This window comes from Dendronephthya gigantea, unplaced genomic scaffold (assembly GCF_004324835.1).
Source record: "Dendronephthya gigantea isolate DGI-Jeju-01 unplaced genomic scaffold, DenGig_1.0 000013F, whole genome shotgun sequence".
Classification (NCBI taxonomy): Eukaryota; Metazoa; Cnidaria; class Anthozoa; order Malacalcyonacea; family Nephtheidae; genus Dendronephthya; species Dendronephthya gigantea.
In genome coordinates, this window is record NW_021163023.1 from 1,911,027 (window position 1) to 1,925,532 (window position 14,506).

General features: G+C 42.2%; 1 protein-coding gene across 1 annotated transcript in view; it reads right to left on the minus strand.

Annotated features, from left to right (window-relative positions):
* The window catches only part of LOC114519432 (fibrocystin-L-like), a 40,703-nt gene that overhangs the window by 2,952 nt on the left and 23,245 nt on the right, over positions 1 to 14,506 (minus strand). The window contains 15 exon segments of the mRNA XM_028539557.1: positions 345 to 3,720; positions 4,539 to 6,037; positions 6,282 to 6,837; positions 6,994 to 7,480; positions 7,902 to 8,820; positions 9,117 to 9,296; positions 9,571 to 9,862; positions 10,353 to 10,558; positions 10,893 to 11,132; positions 11,204 to 11,431; positions 11,614 to 11,768; positions 12,216 to 12,498; positions 12,967 to 13,398; positions 13,660 to 13,982; positions 14,255 to 14,505. Of these exon segments, the coding sequence (XP_028395358.1) occupies positions 345 to 3,720; positions 4,539 to 6,037; positions 6,282 to 6,837; positions 6,994 to 7,480; positions 7,902 to 8,820; positions 9,117 to 9,296; positions 9,571 to 9,862; positions 10,353 to 10,558; positions 10,893 to 11,132; positions 11,204 to 11,431; positions 11,614 to 11,768; positions 12,216 to 12,498; positions 12,967 to 13,398; positions 13,660 to 13,982; positions 14,255 to 14,505 (9,427 nt within the window).

The window sequence follows — 14,506 nt, forward strand, 5'->3', positions numbered from 1 at the left end:
AGGAAACCTAAACTAAACTAACTTTGTTTATACTGGATAGCTCTATCAGTTCTAAACTGTTCTTCCTAGAGGTCCAGTAAGGATCATCTCTTATTGATCCAGTGTTACTACAGGAGGAAACCTAAACTAAACTAACTTTGTTTATACTGGATAGCTCTATCAGTTCTAAACTGTTCTTTTTAGAGATTAAGTAAGGATCATCTCTTATTGATTTAGTGTTACTACAGAAGAAACCTAAACTAAACTAACTTTATTTATACTGGATAGCTCTATCAGTTCTAAGGTGTTCTTCCTAGAGGTCCTGTAGTTATCACTCTTAGTTTGTTGAAATATCTGTACTGTACCTGTTGTTTGGTTGATTTTAAAATGATTTCCTTCATTTCCTGCTGTTATTGAGTACGTCAACCTCCCGTCATCTCCATAATCCTGATCTTCACCAAGCACTTTCAAAACTGGAGTGTTCACTGCGGTATCTTCTTTCAACGTTTGCGCAAAAACTGTGTTCGCTATACTTGGCCTGAACTCGTTGACTGGAGTGACCAGAACACTGAGTTGTTTCGTAGCGGACAATGGTGGGGTACCTCGGTCTGTGGCTTCAATCGTCAATGCATATGTCGCATCAGGAGCATGAGATTTTGTTTCCAAATCTAGAACTTGATTCACTCTTATTTCACCGCTGTTTTCGCTGATCTTAAAGAAGCCACGTTCATTTCCAGCAGTAATCTTGTAGTTCACCTCCCCATTTTGCCCAGGATCCGTGTCGGTTGCCTCGACAGCTACTACGAGAGTGTCCACGGTTGAATTCTCTGGAACGCTCACTGAGCTCGGAGAGGATTGCGAAAACACTGGAGCAGTATTATCGACGTACTTGACTTCGATATTTAGCTGCATTGAGTCGGTTTTAGACGACCCATTGCTTGGTTGATCACTAGCTGTGATGGTGATGTTAACACCGTTCGGTACCGCTGTGTAGTCCAGCACTTTTGCGACAGATATTTCCCCATTACTCGGGTTGATTGTAAAGAATCCATTGTTGTTCGTCGAGGTCATGCTGTACTGGAGTTGGCCATCAGACCCAAAGTCCTCGTCAGTTGCTTGAGCTGTATATACCACATCGGATACTGAAGTGTTATGAGGTACTATTATGTATTCAACGTCTTTTTGAAACTCAGGTTTGAATTCATTGATACTGGTGACTGTGATCTTCAAGTTTCCTGAATTAGATCTTGGTGTTTGCCCTGAATCAGTGGCAGTGACTGTTAAAGTATAGCTTAGACCTTGTGCGTGAGATGCAGTTTCTAAGTCCAAAGATTTTGCGACCGTGATTCTGCCAGACTCTGAATTGATTGCGAAGAATCCAAGAGAGTTTCCACCAGTGATGCTGTAAGAGATCTTTGCGTTATCACCGAGATCTTTATCTGTTGCTTGTACTTGGGTAATTAAGGTACCATTTGGGCTATCTTCTGGTGCTTCTTGGTCTGAAAACGATCCGGTGAAGACAGGGTCTTCGTCATTAATGTCTGTGATTTCAACATACAGAACCATCGTGGCTGTCTTCGCCGCGCCGATTTGGGGTTGATCTGCCGCCTGAATGGTCAGGTTTATCCCTTCAGGAATTGCTTCACGATCCAATGTCTTCACCACCGTGACCGTCCCTGATCCAGAATTGATGGTAAAATACCCAGTATGGCTTTCTGAGGTGATGCTGTACGATATCTGACCATCCGTCCCGTAATCATCGTCCGTTGCACTTGCTGTATAGATTTCGTCTGATATCCCAGCATTCTCGCTGACCTCAACATTATCGCTGGAGTCTGAAAACTGTGGCGTGAACTCGTTCTCCGAAATAATCGTAACTTCGACGGTCGTGTTTTTCCGCTGAGCCGGCGTACCTTTGTCTTCAGCCTGAACCGTTAGTATGTACTTCAAGTTATTCGAATGTGTTTGACTGTCCGAGTCCAAATCCAGAGATTTGCTCACTTTGATTTCTCCAGACTCTGGATCAATTTCGAAATATCCCAAAGAGTTCCCAGCGATTATGCTGTATTTGATTTCTGCGTTTTTGCCCAAGTCAGAGTCTGTTGCCTGTATTTGAGCAATCCTGTCTCCAACCGAAGCCGTTTCTGAGACATCTTGTGGGTTAATAGTTCCAGTAAAGACAGGTATATTGTCATTATAATCTGTGATATTAACATGCAACATCATCGTAGAGTTCTTGGTGAAACCATCTTCGGCTTTATCTTTGACTAAGAGTATCAGATCAATTCCATTTGGATGCGCCTCCCGGTCAAGTAAGGCCCGTGTGGTCAAGGATCCGTTATTCGGATCGATCTCAAAGTATCCTGCATCGTTCCCAGAGTCGATGAAATACATCAGCTCTCCATCCTTTCCGTAGTCCTGGTCGCTAGCGGTCGGTCGGTAAACGTACGTTGAAATTCCCACCTCTTCACCAATACTGGCCGTATCACTGGACTTTGTAAACTGAGGTGTGAATTCGTTCACATTTGTGACATTGATAGTCAGAGATTTCGTTGAGGAGAGTGGTGGAGTTCCACGATCCGTTGCTTGGACTGTCAAGGTATGCGTAATCGGAGTACCTGAAGTTTCTAAGTCCACGGATTTGTTAAGACTAATCTCACCTGAGTTCTTGTCGATTCTGAAGAAGCCCAAATCATTTCCACCATCAATAGCGAACCAAACCTCTCCGTTTGGACCCGGATTTGCATCTGTGATATCTATTGTCAAAATAGTCGATCCAACTTCACGATCTTCAGCGACTGTTGTGTCTAAACTCTCGGCCGGGAATATCGGAGCTGTATTGCCAACGTATAGAACATTTATCGTCAAATCCATGCTTGCGGATTTTGCGTCGCTCGGGTTAGCTGGTTTATCGGTTGCTGTGATGGTTAGATTGATACCATTCGGTGTTGCTACGTAGTCCAACTGTTTTGCGACCGACACCTCGCCATTGGCGGAGTCGATGCTGAAGTAACTTTCACCGTTCTTGTCTACCAACGTATAATTTAGTTCACCATCAATGCCTGAGTCCCCATCCGAAGCCCCGGGGGTGTAAACCACGGTTGATGTTGTCGTGTTTTCTTGGACAGAGATCTCGTCTGCTGCTTTGCCAAAAGTCGGATCAAATTCGTTCACTCCCTTGATTACTATGGTCACAACTAAATCCGTGGCAAGCGAAGGAACCCCGCCATCACGAGCTTCAATTGTCAAGGGATACTTGAAATCAGCAGTATGATCTCCACTTTCCAAGTCTAGTGATTGGTTGACCTTTATTTCTCCAGTTTGAGAATCGATGTTAAAACGAGAGCTGCCAGATTTGATGCTATACGTGATAGCTGCGTTCGTTCCCTCATCAGCATCTGTCGCTTCCAACTTGACTACAAGATCTCCAATGTTTGCGTTTTCTGAGATTTCCTGTTCTGGTACTACAGTGAACATAGGACTGTTATCGTTGTAATCCAAAATCTGGATTGTAACATTCATTGTGGTTGATCTGGCTTCGTCTGAGCTTGGTACATCCGTAGCCTTAATCGTGAGGAATATCCCACCAGGAGTGGTTTCACGATCCAAGTCTTTGGTGATTGTGATTTTGCCTGAATTAGCGTCAATTTGGAAGTATTCGTCAGGCGTTTGGGTCATTATTGAATACTGGACATTACCATCACTGCCATAATCTTTATCTGTAGCTATGGCCGCATAAACCTGAGCGCAAAAAAGAGAAAGTCTTTAGAAAGTATATAGTTCTATCATGACCTATACAAAGCTACATTGAGATTTGAGACATGTCATAACATGCTGTCTATACTGTAATATCACTACACACCGTGGTATAACCGTACCATACCATGCCATACGATACCATACCATACCATACCATACCATACCATACCATACCATACAATACCATACCTTACCATACCATACCATACCATACCATACCATACCATACCATACCATACCATACCATACCATACCATACCATGCCATGCCGCCATGCCATGCCATGCCATGCCATGCCATGTTATGGCATACCATACCTTACCATACCATACCATGCCATACCATACCATACCATACCATACCATACCATACCATACCATACCATACCATACCATACCATACCATACCATACCATACCATACCATACCATACCATACCATACCATACCATACCATACCATCCCATACCATCCATACCATCCATACCATACCACTACCATCCATCCATACCATACCATACCTACTACCATACCATACCATACCATACCATACCATACCATACCTACCATACATATACCATACATACCATACCATACCATACCATACCATACCCATACCATCCATACCATACCATACCATACCATACCATACCATACCATACCATACCATACCATACCATACCATACCATACCATACCATACCATACCATACCATACCATACCACACCACTCCATACTATACTAACCATACCATACCAACTCACCTCAGTAGAAACTACCATACCATACTATTCGAACTCACCTCAGTAGAAACTGTTGCGTTCTCCGAAACGGAAGTGGTGTGTGTGGCATTCGCAAACTCAGGATTAAACTCGTTAACTGACTTAATCGAAATCTGCACATCCATTGTATCAGACAGCTGTGGAGTTCCACTGTCACTTGCTTGAACTCTCAGTGTATAGCTAAGACTGGGTGGGTTACCTGATTCCAAGTCCAAACTCTGTTTTACTTTGATTTCACCGGATACCCCGTCGATTTCAAAGAGGTCTTCAGAGTTACCTTGGGTTATACTGTAAAGAATCTCAGCATTCGCACCCAAATCAGCATCTGTTGCCTGTACCTGGACAACCAAGTCACCAGCCAACGACGCCTCGGATATTTCTTGTGGTGGAACCTGACCTGTGAATTCTGGACTGTTGTCGTTAACGTCTGTTGAAATTCGAACCTTCAATTCCATTGTAGAGGTTTTTGCGGCTCCAACTGATGGTTTATCTGCAGCTTGGATGGTGAGGTTGACGCTGGATACGACTTCTCTATCCAATGCCTTAGCTATGGTGATTTTACCAGTCTGGGAATTAATGGAAAAGTACCCCGAAGGGCTCTGGGAGCTTATGGTAAACTCAAGTTGGCCATCTGTACTATAGTCTTGATCTGTCGCGTTGGCCTTGTAGATTTCGGAGGAAACAGAAACGTTTTCCATTATTTCAATGGTTGCAGAGGTTCGCTCAAGCTCCGGCGTATACTCGTTCTCTGTTGTAATGTTGTATCAATCTACTGTGGTCATTCTGACCGGGCTTCCGTTATCTCTTGCTTCAATCCTGAGTGTATAGCTGAGTGAACCAGGCGGATCACTGCCTTCCAAGTCTAAAGATTTCTTCACTTTCATTTCTCCAGTTACCCCGTTAAGTTCAAAGAGACCATCTGTATTTCCCGTAGTAATGCTGTAAGTTATGTCAGCGTTTTCACCTAAGTCACTGTCTGTTGCCTGGACTTGGACAATGAGATCGCCAACACTTGCTGTTTCAGACACCCCTTGTGGGCTAATTGTACCAACAAACACTGGACTGTTATCGTTGACATCAGTGAGATTAATATGAAGTACCATCGTGTCTCCTGGACCAACACCAGAGAATCCTTTTGCTTCGATGGTAAGGACAAAGCCATTAGGAGTAGCTTCGCGATCCAGCTCTTTCGCAATTGATATCACCCCTGTATCCGCATCGATACTGAAATATCCACCAATGTTCCCATTCAGAATATCATAAACAATCTTTCCAAATTTCCCATAGTCTCCATCGCTCGCATTCGCTTGGAAGATCTCGGTTCCTACGGTAGCATTCTCCAGCAGTATCACTGTTTCGCTTTCCTTCGAAAGCTTCGGGTGAAATTCATTAACATTGATAAAGGTAATGGTTATGTTGAGCGGTGTCGATGTCAGCGAAGTTTGGCCTTTGTCTGTCGCGATAATCTTTAAGATTACTGTGTAGTTCTCTCTTCTCAAAGCGTCCAAGTCGATTGATCCTGAAAAAGAAGGGGAAATTAATACAGCCTCAAGAAGTTGACAAAATGATCAGTATACAATTTCTGATAATAGTTCAACGTTTCGAAAATGATGACTTCTAATTCTGGCTTCACTGGTTGGGGAGAGTTTGTACCGTTCTGACTGTACCCAGTTTTTATGCGGTCGTCTGTAACTTAAAGTGCTGACACCGTCTTTGGTTATGGTAGAGTGAAAGTTGGAAACTGATTCATTTCCACCACTTACCATTTAATGTAAGATGTCCCGTGTTTTCATTTAGGGTGAAGAGTCCTTGATCGTTTCCTGATAAAATCGCAAACATAACTTCTGCATTTTGTCCTTCGTCTTTGTCACTAGCGGTAATGTTGGTTAGAACATCACCAATGGTGAAATTCTCCGGGATCACCACCAACGATGGTCCGATAACTACTGGTGAATTATCGTTAATATCCCCGATGGTCACAGTCAATTGACCATGCGTATAACGTCGCCTTGGGGGTAACGAACCGTCGTATACCGTCACCGTTAGAACATAACTAGCAGTGGTCTCCCGATCGAGCAAGGCCTTGGTTCGAACAAGCCCGGAGTTGACATCGATCTCAAATTTATCCTCTTCGTTTCCGCCGGTGATGTTATAGTACACATCTCCTCGAATTCCATCGTCTTTATCTGTGGCGTTTACTCTGCTTACGTTTGTGCCGACCGCACTGTCCTCTGGGATGCTTGCTTCGTACTGACCGTCGCTTGGTGTGAATTCTGGAGCGTGAATGTTTGGTGTTACCACATCGAATGTGTGACTCACCTAAATATGTGTTCAAATACAAAACGTTGAGGAAAATTAAACTTAGTCGAAACAGGTAGGAAGTAAAACGAGGTTTGTTGAAATCGGCTAACGCCACAAGTTAAGTAACCGATATATCTGCTCACTCAACAACAGTTAATGATACATAATTTATACCTTGTGACCATCACTCGAAGTAACCTCCACGGTGTAATTCGTTCCCAGCTTATTAATTTCCAAGTCGGTGAAATTTCCAATGGCGTCTGTCACGTTTACAGTGTGCGTTCCCGAGAAGACGGCCCCGGTTGGGTTTGTAGTCAATGCCACGGTCAATGTCATCGGAGTCTTCCAAGGCAGAGCTTTTTTACTTGTTCCTACGTCTCTAACTTCTACAGCTAATGAAAACGGAAGAGCTAGATCCGCGGCGACTTCTTCGGCCACCACCAGGTAGAATTGGCGTTGTACTACTTCAATTCCGTTCGATGTGGTGTTTAGGGAGCTGTACGAAGATGCAGGTTCGGTTTCGATTGCGAATCGTAGGATAACTCCTGAGGCAACGTCACTCAGTCCTATGTCGGTGAAAGTGAGCTGGCCTGATGTCGGGATTTGTAGCCGTGTTTCACCGATCAGTGTGTTGCCATTTGTTGTTGATACTCTTGCATACCTAGAGTTAAAACAAGGGAGGATCAGATAGAGTCGCCCAGTATAAATAAAGTTAGTTTAGTTTAGGTTTCCTTCTGTAGTAACACTGGATCAATAAGAGATGATCCTTGCTGGAGCTCTAGGAAGAACAGTTTAGAACTGATAGAGCTATCCAGTATAAATAAAGTTAGTTTAGTTTAGGTTTCCTCCTGTAGTAACACTGGATCAATAAGAGATGATCCTTACTGGACCTCTAGGAAGAACAGTTTAGAACTGATAGAGCTATCCAGTATAAATAAAGCTGGTTTAGTTTAGGTTTCTTCCTGTAGTAACACTGGATCAATAAGAGATGATCTTTACTGGGCTTCGAAGGGCAACAGTTCAGAACTGATAAAACTACCCAGTTTAAACGAATTTAATTAATGTACTACCACTTTACTTACCAAGTTCGTCCTCGCCAGCCAAGATTTCCAGCGGCAGTGTTCGTAGGGACATCACGAACTTCAACAACAGGCTGTACACCGCATGCCACAGTATCATTGCAATCACCAGGTTGTCTGACCACAGCAAGATATAGAACTCTATCCTGGATATCAAACGTCTCGCTGGTAATGGAGCCGTGATATCGTGACGAAGGCTCGGTCATGGCTTCCACAGTAACCTTGTATATCGTTCCGGCAATATCTACGTTCAAATCGGTGAAACTCGCTACACCTTCGGTAAATTCGATCATTTTTGTACCCTGCAGTTCAGCTCCGTTGCTGCTGACTAAACTAGCATTTGCGTACCACGTGCGATTCTTCCAACCCGTGTTATTCACCAGTTCCCCGTTCGCAGCGTCTCTTACTTCAACCTCTGGCTGCACAGGCAAAGAGGCCATTTCCGTTCCGCTACCGGGCTGAGTTTTGAAAGTGAAGTATAACTCTCTCTCTTTAACTACGAACTGCTGGGAAGATGCCTGGAAATTTGCAGTATCGGGCTTTGAAATGTGAAAATCGAGAATGTATGTCCCGTTATGTGAGATGCTCAATGTGCTAAAGTTGGCCCATCCTTTGCTGAATTTGATCGTATTGTTACCAATGATGCTTGCTTTAGGATCGCCCGTTCCAGGTCTGATATTTGCGGTTACAACCCAGGCACCAATTTCTCCAAAGCCAACGCTGTTAACTTGATCTCCTTGGGCATCCAGCATCCATAGTTTTGGCTGAACGGAGAAAGGAACGGTCTCGTTTGCTCCGTCAGGCTGGACAACAACAGATAGTTGTGAGGGAATTTGGTAAACTGTTTCTTGACCATCGTTTTCTGTTTCTTGTGACTTCTGATCATAACGCAACGTGTCGTTCGAAGCTGTTACGTTTGCGACTAAAAAATGTCAGCGTGAACTCAGTATGGTAGTTATACCTTACACGAAGACTGGATAGCACTATCTACTGGATATGTTGTATTTTAGACTATTGTACAAATGCTTAAAAAACAACACTGCAGATATAGGCTCAGAATTTCTAAATTAGTTTCTCTTCATCAAGGTGTAAATTAAGTTATACCAAACTACAAATTTCAAAGCGATTTAAATAATCACTATCTGGTGGTCAGTTTTTATACAACAGGTTCAGATTTTCACGTGCACAGATTTGTTGACTAACAGGACTCAAACCTACCAGACTCATTGGTAGCTCTAACTCCTCCGGTTTGATCGACAGGTTCTGGAACTGGTTCTGCCATTGCAAAATTTTGCACTGTGATGTTCAATGATTCCGACAAGGTTCCTGTTTGGACTTGATCGACAAGATTACTCGCGAGTTGTTCCAATTCCTGGAACGATGTTGAATTAGCGACCCCTAAGAATACAAAATATGCAATGTGTAAAAAATATCGTTTTAATATCTATATTCTTCACCATGGCCTCTGTTTTTGATCCAGAAGTCTAGTGTTCCCTCCCGTATATGGATCATCTCTTATTGAGCTCGCTGTGTGACTACAGGAGGAGTCAAATAATTTACACTGGATAGCTCCATCAGTTCTGAACTAATCTTTCTATAATTCCAGGATAAGGATAGGTCATGCTGAATGGCCTAAACAGTCGGGCTACTTTGCTTACAAAAATCAACAAACCTGTGTAATTTTGATTTGTGGCAACACCTTCCACTGTTGTATTGGTGGAGGTGGTGTTATCGGCGATATCACCCTCATCGTACTCAATGGTTGTCGCTGGTGGATCACCAATCTCGAATTCAATCACCATGTTCTCATCTGTGCTTCGACGTTTTCTAGCTCCGCCACCAGCACCCACGACGTTCATGATGCGAATCCTGGATGTGTCAATGCCAAGTAACGCCGCTAAGTTCTGAACTAAATTCTCTTCAAAGAACTCATCCACTGATATCGGCTTCATTCCAATTTTAACCTACGAAGGAGCGATGAAATTTGGGTAAGTTTTTCTCCATAGTAACGCGGTAAATCCCACAGGAAGAATAGTTTAGAACTTACGGAACTATCCGTTAAAAAAACCATGAATGAATCAGACATTTGTCTGAAGATGACTTTGAAATAAAGTCGAGAATTTACAGTCTCAACCTGTGCCTTGCTTGATTCATATTTTGACTCTCAATATGTCCTGTTTATTCGGAATTTGTTTTTTAATTTATCCAGTATAAATGAAGTTAGTTTAGTTTAGGTTTCTCCTGTAGTAAAAATGGATCAATAAGAGATGATCCTTACTGGATCTCTAGGAAGAACAGTTTAGAACTGATAGAGCTATCCAGTATAAATAAAGTTAGTTTAGTTTAGGCTTCCTCCTGTAGTAACACTGGATTAGTATTGATGATCTCTAGGAAGAATGTTTTGACATTGATATCACAATCGCCATTTACAGTCTAGAGTTCATTTGAACCAACCTGGATAACTGGAGATGTTCGTATGTCGATGGGTTCAGAGCCTCGCACGATAACATACAACAAGTTTGTATCGCGGTCCCAGTAATTTGCTCCACTGAAGCTGGTCAACTGTGGTTCAAACTGATCGTTTGGTAATCTTGGATCCTTGCGTTTTAACGTGAATTCTTCACCAGATAATTTTGCATTAGTTGGGTTGATATAAAGGCCTAAACCATAGGAAACATAAGAAACTAAGTAAACTTTAGAACATCATTCATATCTTGTTCTTTCTCAATATGAACAGTGATGGCCTCAAAAACAAGCGTGTTTACTGGGGATACAATAAAACAAGTTCTTCATCATTGAAATTAATATTCGTCTTGTGGCGATAAGGAGTTTCAAGATAATCAATTCAAACAATGTTTAGTATTATCTAGCCTTTAGATTCGTAATAGGATTTGTAGTGACAGATTTACAATGTATCGAGTTGTGAAAAACGATTGGTAGAGTTCGATATAAGATCCATCCTAATAGACTGATAGTCGGTGGTATATGACATACCTCGACGATAGATGTCCAATCTTTGCGTGGTCTTGTAGAAGATTGCATACCGAATCACTTTGTCTCTTTCTCCCAAAAGATGGAGGCGTAATTTTTGTGGATTGGTGTTCGTAAAGTAGAGAGAATAATTTCTCTGCGAGGCGACAATGGCGTAGAATGTTGAAATCCTTTCTTGACAAGTGTAACCAAGACACCATCCGTGATCCATGGGGCCGTTCAACAAGTTCACGTAGCTGTCGCCTACAAAAAATGAAAGATATGTTATGATTTGTGAACTGTTGAGATGCTAACCAATGTTTCTTCCCGCTTACCGAAAATAGCAACTGGGGATAGCCTTCTTGTTTCCGTATCTGCATCCAAACTTTCTATGATGGTCATGAGGTGATCCATATCGGAACATTTGTAAGCATTCCAGTTGTTCATCCATGTACACTGATTATCATTTCCTCGAATTATTCCTTTGTTAGGAAGATAGCTGTTGATATTGATACGAGATCCATCCGGGTTGGTTTGCGCTGCTATGGGGATTCTGTAATCACCTTGAATGTAAAAAACATTGTTAGAAAACTTGAAAAGGTTGGGATCAAATCCTTGCGGAGATTGGGTTGCGCGTAGCATGTATGAATGAAGTTTGTTTCCTTGTTTATTTGATGTTGAGGATTTCGTTGTTGTTTGCGTTTGATTTGCTGCTGTTTTTGCTGTTGTTTCTTTTTATCCATACCTAGGCCATAACTCGGGTTTCCACCCCACTCGTATTCCGCTTTTGTTATCATCGAATCTCCGGCCTTTCCCGTGTAACTTCCATCGATATCCGTGATTAAAACCTGTCGTCGTCCGTCGCAATCCATGTCAACACAGTCTGAAGGATTGACCCATCTAAAGAACAAAATATGGAATCATTTTGTTTGAAAAAACAGATCATAAAAAGTCATTTTTTCCGTCGCATATTTCGCGATCACGCAAAATCCACGAATCCCGCGAAAAAATTACGTCCGCGCGACTGAATTGAATTATTCAAAATGGCGGCAGATTTGATTTTTAAATAAAACAGAGTTGCAAAAATTGAATGAGTTCATTTAAAATTGTCATAGAAATGTTGCTTGTAAAGACGTTCCTCGTGCAGTTTGTTGCATTTTGTGACGAGAACCTGATGCTGAACTTCTAAGGCAAGGAGAGTGAAAAGGTATTGATCTGTACTCAACATTTTCCAACATATGCCATGTGATATTAAAATGTGTAGTTTAAATTAAAATAGTTGAATTCCAGTTATATTAGAGTTCATTGGCTAGTCCCTTTTTGAGACCTATTGTCTCGGCAAATTACCTAAGAGTAGGCATAGTGTAGAACAGCATTGATTCATCGTCCATATTGTATTTCGTTATTGCCTCCAAGGTCATTGGATGAGTAATATCACCCACCACAGGATTGAGCATGATTGCTGTATCGCGTTTACCATTGCATGCAGTCCCGAATGAATCGAATGTAACATTTGTGAGTTTTGTTATGCCGTAAATAGCTGTGTATGATTTGGCACTGTCCCATCTCTTTATTGGTCCCATACCAAACGTGGACATGAAACTGGGCATCAATAAGCCAACATTGCCACCTTAATTGAACAAAAAAAGAAAGATTTGCACTCAGATTGACCCTTGGTTGTGGCTGTGTTTTAAAAACAGACTGTTACATACTTAGTACAATGAGAAATTACTCAAGGCAGCGAAGGTTTTGTCATCGGGGGTTGACCAGAAAAGACCGGTACATATCATTTTGCAAGAGAGCATTTTCCGAGTATCAACGCGTATTTGTACTTGATTGACGTTGGTGCAATCTTTTGACAGATGTGAACTTATGATTAAGTTAGGGATTGTTTAAATAAGGACATTTGAGCATTCATAACTATTCGCTCGTTTCGCATCGATCAAAAGACGAAAATCGCACCAAAATTCGCAATCAATACGGTTAAAATCGTTGAAAGTTAAAAAGTTGAACGCATTTAGCTTATGAAACTTTGTCTTGATTTCCAAAAAAAACCCGATACATTGTGATGAGAAATAACAGTAAAGCATGTATATACCTGAGGGTGTTCTAAACGCACGTTGCTTTTCGTTAACCACAGCCGTTACCGGTTCAACAGCATCAATAGCGCAGTCCCAACTTGCTGTTCTTCCAATCATTACCGTATCATGAATGCGGACAAACTTATCAGATGCTTTATGAGTCAGTGCATGAGGGTCGTATACCATACCATTGATAGAGTTCACATTATCCGCGAATACGTTATCCTTAATCAACACCCGTGATTTGGTGAAGAAGAACAGACCCCAGTCATAGATCTTCCAGGCCAGGAAACCAGACACCATTGTGCATCCCTTTATACCGCTCTTGTAGAAGATGGTCACACCGTGCAAAGCACTGTGGGCCGTGTTTCCACGCCATTTTGTTGGCGTGTTCCCGGGAGTATCACAGGGTTCACCATCGATAAGGTAGCCTATCCGTTCGCTGCCACCTTAAAGTAAGACAATGATGATTGATTAATCGATTGATTGATTAATTAATCGATTAATTTTCAATTGATCGAATGATTCATTGATTGAATTATTAATCAATCGATCGATTAATTTTCGATTAACTGATCGATGATCGAACGATTTATTGATTGATTGGTTGATTCATCGATTGAGTCATTTGTTCCAATAAGTAAGCAGAATACACTTATAAGCATTTCCAGGCTGAAAATATTCACTGTCCCGGAGAGTTATATTCTTACCTACTGCGTTATCAATGAGGACAGCGTCTGTGGCCGAGTCGACTTCAAACGCCCCTGGCCAGTGAATGTCCAACGCGGCCCGACGCCCTTTGTACGTCGAGTAAGACGCCATATAGACAACCAAGTTGTTGATGATCATATTTCTTTGACCCCAGACTTTTATCGAGGCTTCGATGGTGAAGTAGACGACGTTGTTTTCAATCATGAGATCGCTTGTTCCGAAGACACCCAGAGCCGTGTTTAGATTGTGGTTGAATGAATTACCTCGCACATAGCTTTCGTTTTTCCTCGTCTTTCCAACGTCCAAGAATGATAGCGCAAATCTAAACGTGACGGAAGGGAATAGCTTAAACAGACTGGATAATCATATTAGACTGGATAACTTATTGAATGAAGTCAGTTGGACATAAAAGTGATAGGAGGCAATCGCTGATATTGACCACTCTCTACATAGTAGTGCCATGTTGTTTGGGGAGTTTTTCTCCATTTGTGGAGGTTTTTTTTGTGAGGGGATATTGTGGTGTCATATGGGATCATATGGGATCATATGGTGTGACGATGGGATAATAGGTAGTATGATGTGTTATCGACGTACCTTGGATCATAGAAGTCAGTCCAGCCTCTTTGACCGCAATGTTTGAACTCGACATTCTCAATCTTCGCCCAGCCCGTGTAAACTTCATCACCAGCCGTGGTTTGACCAACCAAAACCCGACACCCGAAATCCTGCGTGGAAACCGACCCGGATGGATTATTCGCACCCTCGATTTTTATATTCCTCGTGAGAAGTCCAACTTCCGCTCCAAGCTTGTACTGTCGTCCATCAGGAAGAGAATGAACCACCCCA